This window comes from Galeopterus variegatus, unplaced genomic scaffold (genome assembly GCF_000696425.1).
Source record: "Galeopterus variegatus unplaced genomic scaffold, G_variegatus-3.0.2 Scaffold7678, whole genome shotgun sequence".
In the NCBI taxonomy this organism is placed as follows: Eukaryota; Metazoa; Chordata; class Mammalia; order Dermoptera; family Cynocephalidae; genus Galeopterus; species Galeopterus variegatus.
This window is the reverse complement of record NW_007733789.1, coordinates 34,856-52,308: the sequence shown is the minus strand read 5'-3', so window position 1 is coordinate 52,308 and position 17,453 is coordinate 34,856. Positions and strand designations below refer to the sequence as shown.

The window sequence follows — 17,453 nt, the reverse complement described above, 5'->3', positions numbered from 1 at the left end:
CCCTCGGTGTTGCGTCCACACCTCGCTCAGCCAGTGAGCAGGAACCGGTCTGTATGTGGGATCCGAACCCTCAGCAGGAGCGCCTCCACGCTCCCAAGCGGCACACTGTAGCAGTTCGCCACCGGGCTGGCCCCATATTTCCATGTTTTAATTTTTATTATTATTAACATATTCATCATTACAAATCACAATCTTTGTCCATGTGCACAGCCTGACCTGTTACTACCCAACCTCCCTCCCTCCCGAACCCCCCTCTCTACTATCCATAGCTCTGTTCTGTCCTTCAGAATGTTCATCATATTGTTGTGGCATTGAATTATTCCGTCTTTCTCTCCTTCCTTCCTTCCTTCCTTCCTTCCTTCCTTCCTTCCTTCCTTCCTTCCCTCCTTCTCAGCACAGAGTTATGAGTGAGAATGTGCTATTACTCTTTCTTTCTCTGGCTTAATTTACTTAATGTAATTTTCTCCAGGTTCATCCATGTTGCTGCAAATGGAAAAATTTCCTTATTTTAATGGCTGAGTATTATTCCATTTTGTGTGTGTGTGTGTATATATATATATACCACACTTTCCTTATCCAATCATTTGTCAATGGACATTTGCATTGACTCCATATCTTGGCCATTGTAAATAGAGCTGTGATGAACGTGGGAGTGCAGGTGTCCCTTCAACATGATGATTTCCATTCCTCTGGATATATACCCAGCAGTGGGTTTGCTGGATCATATGGAAGTGATATCTGTAGTTGTCTGAGGCATCTCCATACTGTTTTCCATAATGGCTGTGCTAATTTACAGTCCCAGCAACAGTTTAGGAGAATTACCCTTTCCCTGCATCCTCACCTCACAGCATTTGTTTTTCTAGGTCTTTTTAATAACGGCCAGTCTAACTTGGGTGAGATGATATCTCAATGAGGTTTTGATTTGCATTTCTCAGATGACTAGTGATGCTGAACATATTTTCATGTACCTGTTGGCCACTTGTATATCTTCCTTTGAAAAATATTTATTAATTTCCTTGGCTAATTTTTTAGTTAGATTATTATTATTATTACTATTATTATTATCATTATTATTATTATTACAATTATTATTATTTTCATTTATTTATTTATTTATTTAATATATAGCTATTTGAGTTATTTGTATATTCTGGATATTATTGCTGTGTTGGGTGTATCATTTACAAATATTTTCTCCCATTCAAGAACTTGTCTTTTCACTCTTTGGATTATTTACTTTCCTGTGCACAAGAAGTTTAGTTTGATATAATACCATTTATTTAATTTTTCTTTTGTTGCCTGTGCACACCCCTCAGGACACAGTCTGTACCCTAGACTGTGTTCTGCACCCACATTCATTCTCAGAGTCTGTTTTGTGAATCCCCTTTAGCTGCACCTGCAGATCAGGAGGTGACCCAGGTCTCCACACAGGTGCAGCAGTTTCCTCCCACCTGCTCCTCTCCCTGCTGCTCCCTCTTTTCTGTTCTTCCTGGGTGTTTCTCTTCCTGTCTTTATTCCATAAAGGCAGACTTTTCACTGTTATTGCTGCTTGAATGCAGCAGGGATGGAGCATTCCAGAGACTCTCACACCATCAGAGATGGCTGGGGAGGAAAGGGGGCCACCTGGTTTTTATCATGTATTGTGTCGTGTGGGCAGAACTAAAGCATCTCTGACCACAGGGACTTCAGCCATCATGGTTCTGTCCAGAATATGATTTATAACGAGATCTTACACCCATCAACAAAAGGATTAAAATCTCAATTAAAATGGGCAAGTGATAGAATCCACATTTCTTGAAATAAGATAAATAGCTGAAGAGCAAATTAAGAGATTATCAACCCCATTAGTTATCAGGGAAATGCAAATAAAAGCACATGGGTTTACTTCAGAGGCACTAAGATGACTATGTTTTTAAAGAAAACATTGTCCTCCAGGATGTGTACACACTGGAAAGCTTCCATAGCGTTGGGGTTTAGGGAAAAGCACAAGTGCTGTGGGAATGCTTTGGGTGGTTAAATGAAACGTTAAATGCAGGACAACCCTATGACCCAGTAACTCCACCCCTAGGTATTGGCCCAGGAGAGATGAAAAGAAGGGTCCAAACACAAATGTGCACAAATGTTCACAGCAGCTCTATTCATGGGGGCCAAAAAGTGAACAACTCAAATGTTCATTGATGGATGAATTGATAAAGAGATGTGGCAAATTGATACATTTGGAAACTATTCACCTACCAAAAATGAAGTTATTTACACATGCTACAAAATGAATGAACTGTGAACATATTATGCCACACAAAAGAAGCAGACACAAAAGTCCACATGTTACATAATCCCATTCATACAACATATCAAGAATAGGCATGTCTATAGATACAGAAAACACATTAGTGGTTTTCAGGGGCTTGGAGATGGTGGGATGAGCTGTGACTGCTTGTAGGGGGTGGGGGTTGCTATTCCGATGAGGAAACTGTTCTGTAACTACACAGTGGTGACAGCTGACAAACCATGTCAAAATATGAAGTGCCACTAACCAGCATCAAATGGTTAAAATAGTGAATATGATGTTATGTATATTGTACCATCATACAATAAAAGCCCATTAAATTTAATTTTTATTTTACATTAATCATTTTAAGGTAAGAGGAACCACATTTTAAGGGAACACACAAAGCAAATTAAAGAAAAGAAAAACAAAAGCAAAAACAAGAACAAGAGTTCCTGAGTATGAATTTTGCTGAACAGAGACAGGAAACACCAAGGACTGAAAGGAAACCCTGGGTGTCCTGTGCACCTGCTCCTCAGTGGAAATTCTCTATGTCGTGTGTTCTGGGTTCACTCAACCACCAAGTCCCCTCCTGTCTTCCTGCGAAGAGGTTTGTGTCTGGGCTCACGGTGACTTCCCCTCACTGTGTCTCTCGCACAGTAATACACAGCCGTGTCCCCGACTATCAGGCTGCTCAATGTTAAATAAGCTTGGCTCTTGGAGGTGTCCCTGGTGATGGTGACTTGGGATTTAAGATTTGTATTATACTTTGTGCTTCCATCACTCCATATCGCACCGACCCACTCCAGCCCCTTTCCTGGAGGCTGGCGGATCCAGTTCACAGCATAGCTGGTTAAAGAGAATCCAGAGACAGAGCAGGTGAGAGACAGGGTCTGTGAGGGTTTCACCAGGCCAGGACCCGACTCCTGCAGCTGCACCTGGGACAGGACACCTGGGGACAAGAAGCAGCATCACCGTTAGTCAAACACGCTTGAAACCACCACATTCCCAGGTTCCATTTCCTGAAGTCCCCGAAGCACTCACAGCAGGGAGCAGCCCCAGGACATCCATGCTCTGATGAAGGGCTCCTGGTGGAAGGAGACTGGGGCTGCTCAGGCCAGGGCTGGCCTTTCAGCCTGACACTGGGGTCTGCTTTGCATGAGGAGGCCTCAGAGGATATAAGTGTGGGAGCAGAGGGGACGGTCTCTATCTGTCCTTGTCTGGGCAGAGCATTTTACCTTGTGCTGCTCAGAGGAAGGGGAGACAGAACCTCAGAGACTCTTCTGTGCATCACTGCCTGGTCTTACTGTTTCCAGACAAATATGAAGAGAAGTGGGGATGGAAGGTGGAGGGTTCGATGGCACAGAACATGAAGAAAGATTTGAATTAAAGTGATTCTAGGTTAAAGGAGAAGTCCATGACCCTTTGATCCTCATGTGCCCCGTTCACCATGTCTCTTCTTTGATGCTGTCTCTCAGCTGGTGGCCTCAGTCTCTCTGCACAAAAACCTGTTATGTGTGACTTCAAGTGAGACAGTCGGAATTGTTTAGACTCTTTTAGTTAACTCCCTCCAGAAGAGATAGAGTTTCCTATGAGACTCAGATCTGCGTATGTGTCATTGTTGGGTGTGTGGGGGTGGGGTGGGGTGTGTGTATAAACCTATACACTCCCTTGTACATATATATGCATGTATTTATTGAGAGAGAAAGAAAGTCCCCTACCCCATCCTGTTCCTGAGAGATAAGTCACTAAGGCAAATGCATAGACAAGATGACCCCCCACCCACTATGTGACAAAGCCATGTGGGACTAGAACTATCACTGAGGATATTTCTAGAGATTCCATTTTCCTCAATCCCATTTAGAAATCCTCTGCTCACACTCCTGTCCCAACACTTACAATGTCAGCCTTGACTGTCACATCAGACTCAGTCTTGAGGTTCATGATCTCATCACTTGCTTCATGTCACAGGTAACTCCTTGGTGGTGTTTTCTCAAGTGCAGCTCCTCCTGTATCTGCAGACCTGTGAGATGGACACTCTGTGCCCTGCCTCCCCTTACCCAATGTCCTGTGGAGAGTCATGTCCAGGATGACCACTGTAGACAACCCTGTTAAAAGAGTAATTCCCAGCACCTGGGAGTCACTGGATCACAGCAAATTCTGAACATTAGTTGAGCATATGGTGCCACTGTGTGGTGCTGGTCCATTTCTAGTGTCTGGGAATGACACTGTGTAACTCATGGCTTCCCTCTTTGGGATTCTAGTCCAACCCTGTTAGGAACACTTCTTTTCTCAATTCGATACTGTTTCTTTTTTCATTAATTACTTCTTTTATTTAAAATAAGCTGGGATAAGTTACAGGTTGTGTAATTGTATTAAAATATTCGAACAAACTGTTACCTTATGGCAGTCAAGGGCACACAGCAGATAATCCTTGCTAATCACATCAAAAACAAACAAACAAACACTAAAAGAAAAAAAAAAAAAAAACAGACTATGCTTCTATGTAAAACAGCAGATTCCAAATGAGGAAATAGTGAAGTCACTAGAGTAAATGACCTGTTCTCTGAGAGTCTGGAGTTTATGGTAAATTTTCACTTTAAAGTGAGAATGTGGAGCAGGTCTAAAAGTACAGATTTGATCATAGAAAAGGAAAGTTCAGACCTTTCCCAAAAATTGCTCACCCCAAGCCTTGTTCTGCACCTGTCTCTGCAGCTGGGCCCTATGGTCACAGGGTCCTCAGTGCCCCTCTTAACAAGTTCACTGTCACCCTCCAGGGCTCTTGCTGCATTTCCCAGACCAATGTTGTAGATATTTTCCTCTCAGATTTATTCTAATAGTTTCATATTTTCAGGATTCAAATTTAGGGTGCTGCCTGGTTAGCTTAGCTGGGCAGAGCATGGTTTTATATCACCAAAGTTATGGTGTTATCATCGTATCTGATAGAAAGTGAGCCAAAACACCAGGTACCAGCCAAGCTTTATTAAGAGAAGAAAATCTGCCAGGCTGCACTCAAATTGGAGGGCAGCACCAGGCCTGTGGGTGGAAGAGCTTGTATAGACTGCGGGGAAGGCTGATATAATCAGGGAAGGGGTTGGTGCTGGAGTGGAAGATAAGGCTGGTGGATGCAATCAGGTGGAATGGCGAACCCATGTGGAAGTAGAAGAGTTTCTATTTCTCAGAAACCAAGAGTTTTCTTGTAAGGAAAGGCTGGCAGCTATTTTGTGCTTATTGTGTGTAAAATGGCACCAGTCAAGTCTAAGATCCATCATTCCCACCTTTTAACTATACGGAGAAGGGAAAAGGGGCAAAGGTCTCATTCTTCTGAAGCTACTTCCTGCTGAAGATGGGCAAAGATATGAAAAAAATAAAATTCTTATGTCAGCCTGAAAAGCAATTAGGTGGCAGGGTATTGGTTTCATGTGGGGAGGCTGCATTCCTCCAGGGGAGGGTCAGTGATTCTGAGGGGCTGATATCCACCTCCCATGAAGATTCCAGTGACCTTCTGGTTGGTGAAGGCCTGTAAGACACTAGAGAAACACCGTAAGAGGCAGGGCCCAAAAAGGGCAAGTCCCATCATGGTCGGGGGTCCAACGTGTGTTGTCCTGAAGTCCTCCCCCATCAGTATAGTCTAGGTGAGTGGTTTGGGTGAAGCAGAAATGTTTTTATCAGAGGGGGGGTGGGCACTGGACTCCAGCAGAATCCACTTTGGAAAGAGCTGTCCAGTAGTTTTTACCCCTATAAGAACATGATGTGGCAGTTGTCTGGTCATATCATGTTGTGGGAACGTATGTCAGGGATGTGAATGTGCCCTGTATGGTTCCCCTGAGGATTCTGGGTAGCAGACCCGGGAGGTTGGAAAGAGTCCTTCAACCCACCAAGACCTTGGTTATACATTGTGACCAGGCTGTGGCATATGTCTCTGTTAGGAAAATAAGCAAGAGGAAAAGAAAAGGCAAGTGTTCAGGGGCTGAGAGGTTGAGAGGATGCATAGTAGGAAAAAGGAGTAGAGGGTAACCTTGTTGGGGTGTAATCGCAGAGGGCACCCTGCCAGTCTAATTCAGTTACCCTCTCAAGGATGCCTTCAACACTGGAGGTGGCACATAGGGACCAGTCTTGGAGCAGCTCCTGTGTGAAGGTCATGGAGCGGGCCTGCAGGAGTGAGAGGATAATCACCAGGAAAAGATCATCCCTCTCATGGGATTGGGGGAAGACTGGAGGTCCTGGAGATTTTCAATCTGTGGGTCCTAAAATAGATGAAGTGTGAGGAGATGTCAGGTTGGGGGTTGAGCAGAGGGACCCCCCCTAGTTAATGTTAACAGATTATTTTGGTAAATTCTCAGGTGCTAGTTTTACCAAGGATAATTGATACCAAGGGGCCTTTCTTAGTACTTTACTGCCATGGGGGAGGTGAGAAATGCTGTATAAAGCCCTTCCAAACATGGTGAGAGGGGATTTGGGATTCGGGTTTTAATATGCACTTGCTGTCACGGGCTCAGTTTAAATTCTGAGGAGGTGGTGGGGAAAGGTTGTGGTAATAGAAGGTTGGCCTGTTCCCTAAGATCCCTAATGAGTGAAAGAGTAGGGAGATACTGGTCTAAAGGTGATGAGCTGGAAGAGAGAGGTGTGAGGGTGAAGGGTCTGGCATACAAGATTTTGAAGGGGCTGAGGCCAATGGGTTTGCAGGGGTCAGCTCGTAATTTAGTGAGTGCTAGAGGGAGAAGTTGGGTCCAAGGGAGGTGAAATTCCATATACAGCTTGGTGAGATGTGTTTTTATGAGGTGATTGGCTTTTGCTACTTTGACTGATGACTGAAGCCAATATGGTATATGTAAGTCCCATTTGATATGTGATGCTTGTGCTGTGAGTCATATAATCTGGGAAATGAATGTCTTGCCATTGTCAGACTGGATACTGGTGGGTAGGCCAAAATGATGGATGATTTCAGAGGTGAGGACATGCATTACTGCTGTAGCATCATCTGAAGTGAAGGGAAAAGCCTCAACCCAACCTGAAGAGGTATCTACTAAGGTTCGATGATAGTGTGTCCTTGTGTGGAGAGGCATGTGAGTAAAAGTCAATTTGCCAATCCTGGCCAGGAATGTACCCTCTGGCCTGGGTCATGGAAAGGGACTGAACATGGAGGCCACCTTGATTGGAGCAATGAGTACAGAAAGGACAGTTTTGAGTGATTTGTTTTAGTAACTTGGCCATGTGGGAAGAGTAATATAAGAGTGAAAGAAGGCATAGTAGTGACCGTAGCCTATATGATCGGAATTATGGAAATCTAAAAGGAGTTGCTCAGCTTGTGTTGTAGGGAGGACATAGTGACCGGATGAAGTATACCAGTTGTCCTTCCTCTATGCTCCAAAATGTTGGAGGTGTTGTATTTCTTGGGGTGTGTATTGAGTTATGGGCATAGGGGCCATGAGAAGGACCTGAGTGGGAGAGGGGGAGTGGGGGCCTGGTGATTGAGCAGTCTTTTTTGTGGTTAGAGCTGCCAGTTTGTTTCCCTGGGCTCCCACATACAGTCCGGCTCCCGCTCACTGGCTGAGCGAGGCACGGGAGCAGCTCCGAGGCTTGTGATCCCGTTGCCGGTCCCCGGTCCGGTACGGGGGCAACACTGAGGGTTGCAATCCGTTGCCGGACACGGAAAAAAAGACAAATAAAAAAAAAAAAAAAGAAGTATCTTGATAAGGTGTCCATTTTTTTATGGGCCCTCTTTGAGTGGTCCTGTATCCTCTCTCCTTCCATATGGCTGTGCAGGAGTGTAGGATGTGGTGAGCATATTTAGAGTCAGGGTCTATATTGACTTGTTTGTTACTTGCTAGAGTGAGAGTGCTGGTGAGGACAATGAGTTCTGCCTGTTGGGAAGTGATGTTGGAGATAGGGGGGCAGCCTCAATAGCTTGTGTTAGATTTACTATGGCATAACCCACCTGGGGAGCGGGCATGGAGGTGGCAGTCCCATCTATGACACATGTATGTTGGGGCCACATAATGGGATGCAAGGAGATGTGTGGAAAGGGATTGAGAAAGAGGTCTGAAGCCTACCTGCAATTATGATCTAAGGGTTGTGAGCGTTTGGGGATGAGAGTGGCTTTATTTGAGGGAAGGCAAGTTTTAAAGGAGACCTGAGAATTTTCAACAGAGGTAAGGTGGATAAGTTGTAGGTGGGAAGGGGAGAGAACTGGCAAGTGCTTATGGCTGAGAAGGTCTTGAAGATGATTGGAGGAACAAATGACTGTTGTCCAAAAGTTAGTTTATAGCTTTCTTGTGTCAAAAGGGCAGCTGCTGCCAAGGCCCATAAACATGAAGCCCATCCTTGAGCAGTGGTGTTCAATTGTTTGGAAAGGTATGCAACAGGGGAGAAGATTTCTCCTGCCTCTTGTCCCAAAAACCCTGAACACCAATCCTTGGGTTTTGGTGATGTTTAGGATAAAAGGATGAGATAGGTTTGGGAGGGGTAGAGCTGGGGCTGGGAGGAGAGCAGCTTTTAATCACTGGAAGGGAGAATGAATGTGCTTTATGGCATCTAAGGGAATGGCAGGATCCCCTTTGGCTACATCATTAGTGGTTTCCCTAGCATGCCAAAGTTAGTAATCCATACGTGAAGATAACGTGCAAGCCCCAAGAAGGAAAAGACTTCCCACTTTGTGGTAGGACTAAGGAGTTCAGAAATTAGATTCTTGTGATCCACCATTATTTCTCTGGTGTCGGGAGTGAGGTGGACTCCCAAATAGTTAACTGCAGGAGCAGAAATTAGGGCCTTGCTGGGGGACACTCAATATCACCTGGAAGCCAGGAAATTAGGGAAAGCAACAGTGTGGGCCTGTGAATCCTCATAGGAGGGGCTACAAAGGAGGAGGTCATCCACATATTGTATTAAAGTGCTAGAGGTTGGGGGAAGTTCAGATAAGTCTTGAGCTAAGGTCTGGTTGAATAAGAGGGAGCTATCCCAAAACCCCTGAAGTAGTACTGACCTGGTGAGTTGTTGGGAACGACATACCGGGATCAGTGTAAGTGCAGGCAAACAGGTTTTGAGAGGAAAGGTGTAAGGGGATAGGAAGAAAATCATCTTTGAGCTCAAGTACAGAGAAGAAATGGGTTGTTGGGATTATGGATAGAAGTGTATAGGGGTTAGAAACAATTGGGGTTATGGGGAAAATAGCAGCATTATTGGCCCTTAGGACTTGAACTAATTGGTATGAGACATTGGGCTTTATAAGTGGAAAGATGGGTATAGTAAAAGGCTAGTGGGTAGCCACAAGAGATGAGAAGAAAGGAGTTTGTGCATTATGGGTTTTAAGTCTATTAGGTGTTTGTTAGTGATGTGGTATTGCGGGACATTAGGGAACAAAGAGAGGTTCCATAAATTAACAAGGATAGGAGAATGATGCATAGCAATGGAGGGAGAAGACGTTTCCCATACTAGGGATTAACGTTTTCCTAGGGGAAGGGGATCGTGGAAGCCTCAGGGTCCAGGTCTGGGGCAGCCTGTAACAGGAATATTGTAGCTAGAATTAGAGTGTTTAGGGTAAGGGTAGCTTTGAATTTGGAAAGGATGTTGCATCCCAGTAAGGGAGCTGGGCATTGAGGCATTATTAAAAATTTGTGTGTGAATTGGATGTGATGTAGGGTGAAGGAAAAGTGTTTAGATATCCATGGGCAGTATTCTGATCCCATGACCCCTACTATTGTGATAGGGGATGGGGTTGTTGGTCCTGCATAATTGAGAAGGGTAGAATAATTGGCCCCTGTATTGGTGACAAAACGGATCAGCTCACCTGCTATGAGGACAGTTACTCTGGGCTCACGTGATGTGATCTTTGTGCAGGCCTCGGGTCCTGGGCATCATCAGTCCTCCACTTGGGCAAAGTTGTGAAGCTCTGGTAGGGATGGCCATGGAGCTAAAGTTGTGGGTTAGGGACTGGGCCACTCTCTGTCCGGTGAGTGGAACAGTTAACCCCCCAGTGACCTGGCTATTTGCAGTGAGAATAGGGCCCAGTAAGGGCCCTGGGGTTAGAACACACCTGTGCCCAGTAACCTGGTTGATGGCATTTGAAGCAGGTCCCAGTTGGCTTATCCCAAAGGGCAGCTGCCTTTGGAGTCTGTGAGCTCCCGAAGGCATTAGCCTGGAGCTGGTATTTGGCCTGACCTCTTTTGTAATAATCTTTCTTCTCCTCCTCCCTATTGTTAAAATCTTTGAAAGCTGCATCAAGGTGGTCTCATTGGGTCATATTTGGACCATCCTCAAGTTTCTTTAGTTTTCATGAATATTAGAGGCTGATTGGGTAGTAAAATGAGAGTGTAAGAGGGCCGTGCCTGCAGGGGAGTTTGGGTCTATACATGTGTATTTATGTAAAGCCTCAGAGAGGTGGGTTAGGAACTTGCTGGGATTTTCAGTGGATCTCTATGTGACTTTTCTAAGCCTGTCATAATTGAATGACTTGTAAGTAGCATTTTGGAGGCCATAAATCAAGTGTGTGGTCATGTTATCCCAGAGATCCTGATCTCCATGGCTGGCCTGGTAGTCCCCACTCAGGTTGATACAACAGACAGCGATGGCTCCCATGGGGCATCTGTTATTTTGAGCATGTACCTCCTCTGCCTGTTGTTGGGCCATTATCCAGACCTTCTCCCTGTCTTCAGGGGAAAAAGTAGTAATAAGAATCATAAAAATATCATGCCAGGTGAGATCATAAGACTGGGTGAGATATCTGAATTCCTTAAGATGTGTGTCAAGGTTGGACTGGAAAGATCCCAGTCATTTTTCAATTTGGGAGAGATCAGAAAGAGAAGAGTGGATATGGACCTGGACAATTCACTTCACCCCAGCCCCTTCACCGAGGGGGTATAAAGGAGCCGGTGCTGAGGTGGGGTTGTCACCTGATGAAGGGGGAGAAGGGGAGCAGTTGGGTGGCTGAGGATGAGCATCTCAAGACCAGGTGTGGGGAATAGAGGGAAAGGTGGGGGGGCTGGTGGAGGATCAGGAGCGTAAGGAGGTAGTCGGGGAAAGAATGGTCTGATGGATCAAAAGATTGATCCTAGTCCAGAAGGGGAGGTCAGGGATGAGCTAGGAGAATTTAGGACATAGGACAGTTTTGACAGAGAGAATGACACAATCGAAGATAGAAGAAGGCTTGAACATAAGGAATCTCAACAATTTTGCAGTTTCAGTGACAAAGGTGTCTAAATCTCTAAGTGGATCTAAATTGAGAGTGATATCTTCTGACCACTGGGTTTCATTGTCTAGTTTGTATTTAGGCCAACCCTGATTGCAGTAGAAAACAAGGTGTTTGCATTTAATGTCTCCCTGGAAGCTAAGAGGTTGTAAATTGGCCAAGAGACAGCCTAAGGGTGTAGAGCGTGAAGGTTTGCATCCTGAGGATCCCAGGTAGAGGGTGAGAAAGGAAATGAGTAATCCTATTAGAAGGAGGGTGATGACAAAATCTCCCTGGAAACCAAGAGACTGTAAATCATCCAGGAGACAGCCCAGAGGTGTAGAATGTGGAGGACTGAATCATGAGGATCCCATTTAGAGGGTGACAAAGGGTGTGATCAGTCCCAGTAGAATAAGGGTGACATCAAGGAGCATCCTCTTTGGTGTACACCTTCCTTTTGAGAGCGAAGCTCCCAACTGGCTAATGAAGCATCATCCAATAGCTGGGGGGCACAAGAGTGGTTCCCTTAGCCAGGTGACTGGCCTTCAGGAAGGAGACAGTGGTCATAGGAAGTAGTCAGGGGAATCCGTAGAAGTAGGACAGACCCAATGACTCACCCTGAATTGAGGCCAATGTTGGATGTGTCAGCCTGAAACACCAAAAGGAGAGAGTCCAAGAGGCACCTGGTTCAGCAGGTCCAGGAAAGGTGGCTGGGAGGGCCAATCCACCCAAGGGAGGGGATTGTCCGAAGGTCCCAGCCAGGACCCTTCCTGGGTTTTGGCACCAAAAGGAAGGAAAGTGAGCCAAAACTCTGGGTATCAATGAAGCTTTATTAAAGGAAGAATATCTGCCAGGCTGCACTCAAAATTGAGGGCAGCCCCAGGCCTGGGGTGGGAGAGCTTTTATAAACTGCAGGGAAGGCTGATGTAATCAGGGAGGGATTTGGTGCTGGAGTGGGAGATAAAAGGCTGGTGGATGCAAACAGGTGGAAAGTTGCACCCATGCAGAAGTAGACCAGTTTCTATTTCTCAAGAAAACATGAGGTTTCTCTTAAGTAATAGGCTGGTGGCTATTTTGTGCTTTAGTGGGTAAGATGGCACCGGTCATATCCAAAATCCATCAGTACCCTTGTACCATCCAGCCACCAAATTTGATATATAACCAAAAGGGGTGGGGAGGGAAAAAAAGAAAAAAGAAAAGGACTCTAATTTTTATTCCCTTTTGAGTTGATTTTTGTATGAGGATGCAATGTAATGCTTTTGCATGTGGATATCAAATTTTCCCAATACAATTTTTTGAATCAACTGTCCTGTTCCCATGGTGTGTTCTGGCAACTTTGTTAAAAGTAATGAGACCCTAAATATTTTTTCCTTTAGTCCGTTTTGTGTTCCTATGACAGAAATACCTGAGACTGGCAATTTATAAAGGAAAGAGGTTTTTTTGGCTTACAATTCTAGGACAGCTGCATCTGGCATGGGCCTCAGGCTGCTTCTACTTATGGTGGAAAAACAGCAGGCAGCCACTTGGTACAAGCAGATCACATGGCGAGAGGAGGCAAGAGAGAGGTTGCCAGGGTCTTTTTAAGCAAAGAGCTCTCATGGGAACTAATAGAGCGAGAACTCACTCATTAATCCCCCCTCCCCCAGGGAGAGCATTAATCCATTCATGAGGGATCCACCCCCAAGACTCAATCAGTTTCCCACACTGCCACATTGGAGATCAAATTTCCACAACAGTTTTGGAGGGGACAACTCATCCAAACTCCGTCATTCCACCCCAGGGCCCGCAAAACTCATGTCACGCTCACATGCAAATTATAATCTTTCTATCCCAACAGTCCCAAAAGTCTTAGCTTGCTCCAGCACAAACTTAAAATTCCAATGTCCAAAGTCTCATCTGAGACCAAAAGCAAAAGTCCTTCCTGCTGTGAACTTGAAAAGCACAACCAAATTTATCTACTGCCAAGATACAATAGTGGAACAGACATTGGGTATACATTCCCATTCCAAAAGGGAGAAAGACCAGAAGAAGAAGAAGAAAAAAAAACATGCTCCAAACAAGTCCGAAACCCAGCAGGGCAGACATTATGTCTTAAAGCTAAAAAATAATGTTCTTTGACTCCAAGTCCTGCATCCTGGGCACAATTGGGCATCTGGGCCCCCAAAGCATCCAGTAGCCTTGTTCCCACAGCTCTACCAGGCACAGTCCCGTGGGCTGTGCTGGTGCCTGTGGCTTTTCCAGGCCTCTGTTTTACATTACCAGTGGCTCTGCAGTTCTGGGGTCCTGGCGGAAGCCCCACTGCCTTGGCTCTACTACGCATTTCCCTGGTTTGCGCTCTGACCTCACTTTCCTGTTTGGCATTGCTCTAGTAGATGTCCTCTGATTTGGCTCTGCCCTGGGGGCAGGTCTTCTCCTGGGCCTCCAGGCTTTTCCATGCATACTCTGGAATCTGGGTGGAGGCTGCCATGCTTCCACTTCTCTTGCATCCTGCTGGCCTGCAGACTTAACACCTTGTGGATGCCACTGATGTTTTTGGCCTCTCCACTCCAGGGCTGCTGCAGGAACCACGCTCGGGGCCTCTCCAGCCAGAGCAGCTGGTATGCAGGGGACAGGATCCAAAGGCCAGCTGCACCCCAGGTCTGTCCTCTGGGACAACTCAGTCATTCTAAGCCTCATAGCCTGTGATGGGTGCGTCACCCTTCCAGACTTCTGAAATGCCTGCAGGGCTTTCCTCTCATTTTCGCCACTATTAGCATCTGGCTGCCTCACCACCAAGATAATGTCTTTAGCAACCAGTTTATCTGCTTCACCCTTGCATTGTTCACCACTTTCTGCTTCTTTACCTCATGGCCAGGCTGCAAATTAGCAACGGAGCCTCAATCTTGTTAACTCCACCCCTCACCTCCATCTTGTTATACTCCACACCACTTCCCTCTCTGCCCTCCCTCCCCGGAAGGCAGGAACTGGAAACTGAATCCTGCTCAATTTATTACCATATGGGAAAAAATCTCACCCACAGCCCTCCCCTATAAATACCGGCTTGTATCCACCCTGGGTGTGACTTCCCCGGCCTCAATACCTTGCGGGGCCATGGAACCTTGCCCGGGAGTGCCCCCATTAAAGCCTACCCTAAATTTACTGCCTGGCCCCTGGCTTTCTTTGCTCCTGTTTGAGACTAAAACCTTCAAGATTCAAACCTAAAATCTGGTGCCGAAATCCGGGAGGATGCTGAGGCCCCGCTCCAGTGGGAAGCCTCCATCCTCTCATTACCAGGACCTCATCTGAGCCCCACAAGTCGAGACACTGGGTAAATTACCCCAATTCTGTGCCCCAATCTGGGTGGTCCTGCCTGAAAAGGTGTAGCTGCATGACGACTACTCTACAGAGTCACCAGGTGACTCCTGTTCAGTGCCTGAGGATCGGGAGACGTCCCACTCCTCAGGACAGCCACCTTCCCTCCATCTGCAGCCCGGGATTCTAAACAGGGACACCTGTTTTAATCCCTGACCTGCCAGACAGGAATCATTGGAACTTCCCAGTCCAAATTTTACCCTAAAACGACTTTGGGTTACCTGCTGGACGATCTCAAAACTCTGGGCCTCTCACAAGACTTGAGAAGGCGCTGCCTTTTTCATTACTTTTCATTGGCCTGGCCCCAAAACCAATGGACAATCAGTCTCAATGGCCTCTCGAGGGCACAATTAACTATCAGGTCCTCACAGATGTGGACAACTTTTGCAGGCACCAAGGCAGATGGTCCGAAGTCCCTATGTACATGCTTTTGGGATTAGCACTCTCTTCCCTCCTTATGTTCCCAGTTTTATCTTACGTTGTTTTTCCCTTGCCTGTTTTACCTTCACTCAATGGTGCTCATTTTGTCCTTTTCTCTGGAGCTCCTGGAGCTCCCCCTGCTCACTCTTTCACTTTCTCCTTCCACAAAGTTCATACATTTCTCTTCTTACCTGGTCCTGCCCTGGTGTTTGACTCTGCCCTGGTCACCGGAGGCTTCCTGGGTCCTGGCCACTGCCCTTGAGCTCTTGGAGCTCTAATCCTCTGTTTTGCCTCTCCTCCCCTCCCCCATGTTCCTGGAGGTCCCCTTCCTTTCAATGTCCCGCAGGACCCGCCATTTTGGTCAATTATAGCTGTTACTTTGTTTTACCTCTTGAGCCACTCGATCTCCCGTCCCCTGATTTGTAGTTTGTTTTTGAGCCTTTAACATTCTCCTGGCCAGGGCCGGCCTGTGGCTCACTCGGTAGAGTGCGGTGCTGATAACACCAAGGCCACGGGTTCGGATCCTTTATAGGGATGGCTGGTTTGCTCACTGGCTGAGCGTGGTGCTGACAACACCAAGTCAAGGGTTGAGATCCCCTTACCGGTCATCTTTAAAAAAAAAAAAAAAAACATTCTCCTGGCCAAACTCCTGGAATTCCCATCTTTGACCCCAGAAATCCCTGCCACCTTTTATCCCCTGGATTCCTGGAATTCTCCTAATTGGTCCCATCTTGGTCACCTGAGGCTACTTAAGTCTTCACCCCTATTCTCCCCTCCTTTTTTATGGGACCGTGTCCTTTTTCTAAGCAAAAACAACAGATGGCCTAAACGGATAAAAGGTGGTGCCCAAGGGAAATTAAGGGGGAGGACTCAGCATAGAGAGGCAAGGCACGTGCACATTTGAGCTTTTCAAGGATTGGCCTAAGCTTGGAAGTCCCCACCTGCTAAGCATATAAATGATTGTTTGTGTTACAATAAACGGAACTGCTTGATAGAACCCACACTGTGTGTGTATGTATTTTTCCCTATCTGGGAGAGCAGAAGCATGCTCACCCATCCCTTGGAATCTCTTTTTGCCCCCCATCCGGGGGGGGGGTGGATAGAGAAAAGAGCAATCCCTTTGGCCCCAACCCTCAAGGGAAAAGAAAAACCTGTTGGGGTCCCGTGTGGCTGCCAGAGACGCCCAACACTTTTTTGGTAGATAACATTTTTAATTGGCTAACTGATTTCACTGGGTGGGGGTCCTCTGCCAATAAGGCCCTCAAACTCCCATTCCCAACCTGGTGAGAATGGCATTTAAAGTTTTCATGCCCAGGAGGAAATGGCCGAACTTAAAAGACAAGCCTGGGTCCAGCAGAAGGTCCAACTCCAAACCCAAGTCTTGGTAGCAGCCCTGCGGCTGGCTGGCTCTGGGACCCAATGGAAAGGTGTCACCCAGTGCACCACCCACTCTGGGGGCCTGCTGCAAGTGGGGCACTGATGGACACTGGGCCCGCCAATGTCCAAATTGAAAGGAACCAATGTGCTTTTGTCCTCAATGCCAGAAGATGGGCCACTGGAGATCTGACTGCCCCCAGATCAGAGGGTCCCTGGTGGTTCCATGCAGAGGAAACTCCTAGCTGGTAAGTCCTGCCTTCCAGCTCCTTGGCCTGGATGATGACTGACGGGGCCCAGACTCAGGAACCCCTCTCACCCATGCCGAGTCCAGGGTCATGATCCACGTAGCGGGTAAGTCCATTTCCTTTCTGTCGGACATGGGGGCTACCTAGTTTGTTCTGCCTTCCCACTCGGGCACCAGCTTCCCCCCCCAGTGGCATTCATGGGAATTGGTGGCACCTCATCTAATCCATGGACCACTGCACCCCTTTCTTGTAGCCTGGGTAGGTTTCCCTTCTCTCATTCTTTCCTAATAATCCCCTCCTGCCTCGTACCCCTCCTCAGCCGGGATATCCTTCACAAGCTCCAGGCCACCATTCATCTTTCCCCCTCACCCACTGTTTCCACCCACCTTATTTTGGCCCTAGTTTCACCCGTCCTTTCCCAACCGCCCCACTTCCCATTGTCGGTTGATCCCCAGGTTTGGGATACCCCTAAGCCAATAGTAGCTTCTCCCCATTCCCCAGCACTATATAATTAAAAGATCAAACCACCTTTCCTTCCTGTCCTCAATCCCCTATTTCAGAAACCCACCAACAAGGACTCAAACCCATCATATATTGGCTCCGTCAGCAGGGACTCCTTATACCCATTAGT

The 17,453-nt window shown here is 46.6% G+C and overlaps 1 gene segment (V, D, J or C); it reads right to left on the bottom strand.

Moving 5' to 3' along the window:
* Positions 1 to 2,835: 2,835 nt before the first annotated feature.
* Positions 2,836 to 16,897, bottom strand: LOC103607740. The segment is given in 2 exon segments: positions 2,836 to 3,218; positions 16,894 to 16,897. Coding segments are annotated over 2 exon segments (387 nt in total).
* Positions 16,898 to 17,453: the final 556 nt, after the last annotated feature.